General features: G+C 40.0%; 1 protein-coding gene across 1 annotated transcript; it reads right to left on the reverse strand.

The window, feature by feature from the left end:
* Positions 1–5,360: 5,360 nt before the first annotated feature.
* Positions 5,361–6,368, reverse strand: GPR33 (G protein-coupled receptor 33). Its single transcript, XM_032624390.1, is given in 4 exon segments — positions 5,361–5,536; positions 5,539–5,571; positions 5,574–6,305; positions 6,308–6,368. Coding segments are annotated over 4 exon segments (1,002 nt in total).
* Positions 6,369–8,092: the final 1,724 nt, after the last annotated feature.

Below are 8,092 nucleotides of genomic sequence, written 5' to 3' on the forward strand. Positions count from 1 at the left end.
GTGATCACTTCGTTATTAAGTAGTGTATTGTTTAGCCTCCATGTCTTTGTATTTCTTACAGATCTTTTGCTGTAATTGATATCTAGTCTCATAGCGTTGTGGTCGGAAAAGATACTTGATACAATTTCAATTTTCTTAAATTTACCAAGGCTTGATTTGTGACCCAAGATATGATCTAGCCTGGAGAATGTTCCATGAGCATTAGAGAAAAATGTGCATTCTGTTGTTTTTGGATGGAATGTCCTATAAATATCAATTAAGTCCATCGTGTTTAATATATCATTTATTTTTATTTTTTTTTTTAAACAGTTACTTATTTTTTAAAATTTATTTATTTATTTTTGGCTGTGTTGGGTGTTCATTTCTGTGTGAGGGCTTTCTCTAGTTATGGCAAGCGGAGCCACACTTCATCACGGTGTGTGGGCCTCTCACTATCGTGGCCTCTCTTGTTGCGGAGCACAGGCTCCAGATGCGCAGACTCAGTAGTTGTGGCTCATGGGATTAGTTGCTCCGCGGCATGTGGGATCCTCCCAGACCAGGACTTGAACTCGTGTCCCCTGCATTAGCAGGCAGTTTCTCAACCACTACGCCACCAGGGAAGACCTAATGTATCATTTAAGGCTTGTGTTTCCTTATTTATTTTCATTTTGGATGATCTGTCCGTTGGTGAAAGTGGGGTGTTAAAGTCCCCTACTATGAATGTGTTACTGTTGATTTCCCCTTTTATGGCTTAGTATTTGCCTTATGTATTGAGGTGCTCCTATGTCGGGAGCATGAATATTTACAATTGTTATATATTCTTCTTGGATCGATCCCTTGATCATTATGTAGTGTCCTTCTTTGTCTCTTCTAATAGTCTTTATTTTAAAGTGTACTTTGTCTGATATGAGAATTGCTACTCCAGCTTTCTTTTGGTTTCCATTTGCATTGAATATCTTTTTCCTTCCCCTTACTTTCAGTCTGTATGTGTCTCTAGGTCTGAAGTGGTTCTCTTGTAGACAGCATATATAAGGGTCTTGTTTCTGTATCCATTCAGGTTTAGCTTTGGATTTGGCCCTGCCTCTGCATTTAGGTCGCCGGAGGGCGTCTGTTCTTTGCTCAGACAGGACGGGGTTAAAGTTGCAGCTGATTTGGGGGCCCTGGCTCACTCAGGCCGGGGGGGAGGGAGGGGTATGGAGTGTGGGGCGAGCCTGCGGCGGCAGAGGCTGTCCTGATGTTGCAGCAGCCTGAGGTGCTCTGTGTGTTCTCCCCGGGAGGTTGTCCCTGGATCCCGGGACCCTGGCAGTGGTGGGCTGCACAGGCTCTCCGGAAGGGGCGTGTGGAAAGTGACCTGTGGTCACACACAGGATTCTTGGTGGCGGCAGCAGCAGCCTTAGCGTCTCATGCCAGTCTCTGGGGTCCGCGCTTTTAGCCGTGGCTCACGCCTGTCTCTGGAGCTCCTTTAAGCAGCGCTCTTAATCCCTTCTCCCCGTGCACCAGGAAACAAAGAGGGAAGAAAAAGTCTCTTGCCTCTTTGGCAGCTCCAGACCTTTTCCTGGACTCCCTCCCGGCTAGCTGTGGCTCACTATCCCCTTCAAGCTGTGTTCACGCCGCCAACCCCAGTCCTCTCCCTGCGCTCCGACCGAAGCCCAAGCCTCAGCTCCCAACCCCCGCCCGTCCTGGCGGGTGAACAGACAAGTCTCTCGGGCTGGTGAGTGCCGGTCGGCACCGATCCTCTGTGCGGGAATCTCTCCGCTTTGCCCTCTGCACCCCTGTTGCTCTGCGGCGCCAAAGCTTCTCCCCTCCGCTTGCGAAGGGGCTTCCTAGTGTGTGGAAACCTTTCCTCATTCACAGCTCCCTCCCACTGGTGCAGGTCCTGTCCCTATTCTTTTGTCTCTGTTTTTTCTTTTTTCTTTTGCCCTACCCAGGTACATGGGGAGTTTCTTGACTTTTGGGAGGTCTGAGGTCTTCTGCCAGTGTTCAGTAGGTGTTCGGTAGGCGTTGTTCCACATGTAGATGTATTTCTGATGTATTTGTGGGGAGGAAGGTGATCTCCACGTTTTACTCTTTTGCCATTTTGAAGCTCCTCCAGGAGCCATTTCTTGAGGAAAGAACATAAGCTAGCATTTGAAACCTATCTCTAATCATCCCTGTATTCTGTTCTTGAGCCAGTTTGAGGCAAATATAATGAAGCAGGTTCATATAATTTGATGCTAATAGGCACACTGTTTTAATACACTTTCTCCACACACAATTTCCACAAAGGAAAGCCACTAATTCTTTGTTTATAAACCTCTTGGGTCCGGAGAATTCACAGTAGTGAGGATGTTGATGAGATCAACACAACCATAACAAGCAGGTTTTCTAAAAGTTGACCGTAGTTTTAAGGGAAATTAAAAAATACATTTGGGGAGAATTTTCTCAAGTTTACACCCTACTTTTTAAAATTGAAGTGACTTCTTAAAAAACCGTCCTCATAATATCTTATACTTATGTAGTGTTTTATATTTTAGAAGTAATTTCATATACATAATCTCATTCCGAGCTGTCCCATATTATAGATGAGGAAGGTAAGGCCCAGAAAATGTGGATAACCTGCCCCAAATAAAACACCAAGCTAGAGGCAAAGCCAGACCACCACCCAAATCTCCTGGTTACAAGTTCAATGCTTTTTCTTTTTTTACATTGTATGTGGATCCTGACATTTTCTAGGAACTTCTGTTTGATTTTTGCCGTCAATATAGTGAATTCTGATGAAATAAATGGGCTATGTATATTTGGGCTGGAAGCCCTGCCTCACAGCCTCCTAACAGTGACCTCAGGCAGTGGGTAGGGTGATTAAGAGCATGGTTTGATTCTAGTACCAGACTGCCTGGACTTGCAATACTGGCTCTTCCACTTGCTTACTGTGTGGCCTTGGGCAAGTGCTTCAGTTTCACAGCCTGTAAAAGAGTGATAACAATGTGACCTACTTCATAGAATTGCTGTGGGATTAAGTGAGTTACTATTTGTAAAGCATTTTGAACCATGCCTGGGCACAAGGTAAGTGTGATGTAAATCTTTTTAAAATAAAAATCTGGTTCAATCCTATTATTTTATACCCAAAGTCCTTTTTCAAATCACATATTGTCATGACCCATATTCAATTTTCATTAAGTATATTTTACTGGATATCACTTACATGTAGTACTATAGAAAAGAAATAATGTGATTGATAGGTTTCTCTCTGTCCTTGAGGAGTTTACAGTCTGTAGAGAGATGGAACAAAGTACATAAAAGAGCCTGGAAAGAGCACTTCCTTGTTTGTTACTGTAGCAAATATGAGGAGGGAGACCAAAGGCTCTGTGGCTGTTAGGTTTCCAAAGTAGGATTCTTGTTTCAAAGAATCATTATGTTCCATCCAATGACTTGCTTTCTTAAGTCCTGCATCATAAACTCCAGTGGGCTTGGCAGGCCCTGGGAGAGTGTGTGGAGGGAAGGAGCAGCAGCCCCTTCTTGCTGAAGGGTCACTCAGAGCCACAGCCTGGTCTTCCATCCTACTTCTCTGTCTCTGGGACACTGTTCAAGCCACCAAAACTTGAAATAGGGGCCAACAATGAAACTGTTCACCTACCCAAAATTTTTTGTCCCTTATATTCAAAGTGAGAGAGGCCAAGCCTATAGTTGCCCAAGAAAGCAGTGATGCCAAGTCAATTAGCAGAATTTCTAGGGCATAGAACTATTATTACTTTCCCACTATGAAAAGTTAGTAATGAAAATTAATTTCCCTTCCTCTCTGTAACCCTTTGTAATTAATATCATCCTTTTGGGGGATTTCTGAGGAGGATATATGCCTGTGGCTTGGAATTGTCTGTGCAAAGCTAGCTGAAATATTTAGGGACTGAGTTTGCGTTGTGGCCTAAATATCTGCCTTCTGTATTAGTTGAACTAGATAGAACTATCTATTGATTGATATGTATTGACCAGATAGAACTAACTAAATATATAAAAGGTAATAGGTCACTGATACTATGTGGTCCTATATAACTTAGGTGCTGTAATATTTTTCAAAAACTTGATGCAAAACTTGAAAAGCAGGGAAACAAAGTTAATTTTGTTATTGCTGTTTTAGAATTAAATGTACTGTGACATTATCAGGCAGGCTCACAAACATTTATAATTGTGTTAGTCCCATATTTCTGTGACAGCTTAATCCATAAATATTAAAAAGGCATTTAAAGTATCTTTATACTTAAAACATTAAAGTATAAATTCTTTATTCTTTAACATGGAGATGACAAGATGAGTGCCTTGTCATCTCCACGTTAAATTTTGTTCATACCAATTAAATAATTTAGGTGCTATCTGAATAAAGACCTTGGTCTAAATGTCTATTTGGTAGAAAATTCTGTGACAGAAAATTCAGATTGATGGGTTCTATTGGTATTCAGAAAATGATATTCCTATAGCCTCAAAAATCAAAGATTAAGAATCACATTTGCATCAGTTCACACCAACTAGGATGGCTATAATTGAAAAAAAGGAAAATAATAGGTGCTGGTGAGGGTATGGAGAAGCTAGAACTTTTGTACATTGCTGATGAGAATGCAACATGGTACAGCTGTTGTGGAAAAAAGTGGCAATTCCTCAAAAATTTAAACATAGAATTGCCACATGACCCAGCAATTCAAAATAATTGAAAATAAAGACTCAAACAGACACTTGTACACCAGTGTTCATGGTAGCATTATTCACAATAGCCAAAAGGTGGAAACAGCTCAGATGTCTCTCAACAGAAGAATGGATAAACAAAATGTGGTATATACATATAACAGAATATTATTTAGCCAGAAAAAGAATGAAGTTCTGATACATGTTACAACATGGATGAACCTTGAAAACATTATGCTACGTTAAATAAGCCAGACACAAAAGGAGAAATATTGTATGATTCCACTTATATGGAATATCTTGAATAGCAAATTCATAGAGATAGAAAGCAGATTGGAGGATATGAGGAGCTAGGGGAAAGGGCAGGGGGTAGGGGCGTGAAAGAGGAGTTATTGCTTAATGTGTAGAGTTTCTCTTTTGGGTGATAAAAAATTTTGGAAATGGATAGTGGTGATGGTTGCAAAATATTGTGAATTTAGGTCATGCCACTAAAATGTACAATGAAAAGTGGTGTTATATGTTATATATATTTTACCACAACGAAAGTAAAAAAAAAATCACATTTGCAACATTACCCATCACATTTTACAGCCCTTATAATATTCATAGATCTAACTATAATACAGCCCAGGTGTCTCTCTAATATAGGGACTATATTATACAAGAGTTGAGGGTCTGTCTCTGGTGATATCATTGACTAAGAATCCATTCTTTTCTCTGGGATCCAGAATTTAAATATCGGCTTCTGAATTTAGGTTCTGTGTCCTTTCTCCCGAAGAATCTTCACTGAATGTTGACTCAAAAAGAGCAAGAACAGACTTCCTGAAAAGCTTTCTGAAGTTCTCCCCAGTAAATAGGTAGAGTGTGGGAGAAAAGACAGTATTGAAAGAAGTAGTTATCACTGTATCAGAGTCAACTGGAAAAGTAGTGATCTGTTCTTAGAATTAAACCTTGGTATACATGGTAGGGCATCCAACACACAAAGAAAGAGATAGCGGTAGTCATCATGACTTTGAAGGGCTTGTTGGATTTGAAGAGGCTCCTCTCTTTCACCTTTTTGGCTACTCTTTCATAACAAAAGGTGATGATGAGGAAAGGCAGAAGGAAGCCCAGCAAGAAGCGGCTGCTGAAGCAGGCTACATGAATCCATTTTCCTAATGTTTGCATCTTTTTGCCTTCCCAGTTGGTAAACACAGCGTAGTTATTCTGGCAGGTCACTCTTCCTTTATGGTCATCATGTGCCTCCCTGAAAACCACATAGGGCATGCTGAGGGCAGTGGCAAATATCCAGACTCCCAAGACGATGCTGGAAACCCAATGTGGGGTTCGGTGCAGCTGTGACCACACCGGGTGAAGAGTGAGAAGATAACGATGAATGCTGATGGCCGAGAGGAAGAAAACAGAGGCAAACATCCCTGCAGACAAAATGCTATTGAAGACCTTGCATGTGGCCATTCCAAAGCTCCAGTGATTTTCCTGAAGGTAGGAGATGGCCAGAAATGGCAAAAATAATGTTGAAATAAAATAAGAGAGAATGAGATAAAAATATAAGAGAGTATTAACAGTCTTTTTCATTTTGAATTTTAGCACCCATAGGTAGAAACCGTTGGTGATAGTGCCAATTATAAATGATGTGAAAAAAAGAAGTGCAACGATCACTTTTGAGGCAGGTGTTGAATGCTGTTTCTTATTAAAGTAGAGACATTGAGCAGGTAATCATTAGAGTTGATCACATCCATAATTGGAATGAGAAACTGAAAATAACAACAAAAAAGAAGCAAAAGAAATGGTTAAATATAGAAATTAAAATAGTAATTTTTGCATATTCATAGTCAAAATGACAATATTTTTTAAATGACAAACAATATGTTTACAATAATACAAATCAGATATTTTTCTTTTATTTTGTGTGAGGAATTAAGATCAGATTAATTTGGGCATCAAAAATAGAAATACTACAGATGCAATGAAATTAATATGAAATAGAAATAAGTTTGGAATATTCTCACTTCATTAAGTAATTAATTTAGGCAGTTAAAAATATCCTATTTAGGGAATTCTCTGGCAATCCAGTGGTTAGGACTACACGCTTCCACTGCATGGGGCACGGGTTTTATCCCAGGTCGGGTAATTAAGATCCCTTGTGGGGTTTCCCTGGTGGTGCAGTGCTTGAGAGTCCACCTGCCGATGCAGGGGACACGGATAAAAAAGATCCCATGTGCCACCTTGGATCAGCCAAAAAAAACCCCAAAACTTCTATTTAGACATTAACCAGAAGTCTGACCCTTCTTGATGGGCACAGATTCTTGAATAAGTCGGTGAAGAATCAGTTTTACTTGACTAAGACTTGGTCAGGGCAATGTTAATAACGAAATTGAATAACAAAAATGACAACAATGGCTGCAAGTTAGTAATCATAGGGAGCTATAATGAGATTTCTCCCATGAGCTAATTATATATAGTAAATGCTATTACCTAGTATCCTAACACTCAGCACATAACAGTAAGAACTGATATTCATACAGGAGCCCTTTGGCGCCGTAAGATTGTGAAGTACCTTCAAAATCATCAATGAAAGAGGAAAGTGTATGGTAGAATATAGCAGTAGTTCTTTCTTACTTGGGGAGGGGAAAGATAGAGAGGAGTCAAGGAACTGATATTTATCCAGTACTTGTTGTATGCAGGAAACTTCATATAAAAATAATTTCTTTTTTTCCATACAAAGGCAAATGTTTAAACAGAGGAGAAAGTGAGGCTTACAGGGGTTAAATTTCATATTCAACGTCTCCCACCATACCTCCACTGTGGCAGGTGGGGAACCCAATAAATGTTTTATGTTACTTCTTTGAAAACTGGTAATCCATGTGTAGTGTATTTTGATAACGCTCCATGAAATGGAGTATTTGATTATCCAAAATATCCCATTTCTTGAATAACTGCTCCTATAGTATTGAAAATATAAATGTGAGAATATTTTGGAAAACAGCTATTATAACAGAGTCACATCAACAAACCTGTTTTTTTGATAAATTGGATAAAGCAATGGAAATTACTAATGATATTTTTCACTAATCAAAAACATCCTAAGAATATACAGAGAGAAGAAATAAAATAATTGCTATTGAAACCATAACTACCTTAATTCTGCTGGCTAAGGGATTTGCAAAAATTTCCCCGAAGTAGAAAAATGGTTCTCTTCAGGAAGATATCTTGGTAGTCTATTTGGGAATAAAAAGTGAAGTTTTGGGATGTGGAATGGATAGGCAATGATGAGTGAAAGAGTGGGAACCCAAGGAAGAGGCTGGGTGAAGGTCCTGGGACCATGAGAAGAGGGGGAGGAGGGAGGATGGTCTTCAGAGAGGGGCCCCAGGAAAACACAGCAGGAGGCTAGGAGGCTTGCAGAGGAGGAAGGGTCAATGGGATATTGAGAAGCAGAGATGACACAGGGGATTTAAAATAAGGA

The sequence above is a fragment of the Phocoena sinus genome, chromosome 2 (genome assembly GCF_008692025.1).
Source record: "Phocoena sinus isolate mPhoSin1 chromosome 2, mPhoSin1.pri, whole genome shotgun sequence".
In the NCBI taxonomy this organism is placed as follows: domain Eukaryota; kingdom Metazoa; phylum Chordata; class Mammalia; order Artiodactyla; family Phocoenidae; genus Phocoena; species Phocoena sinus.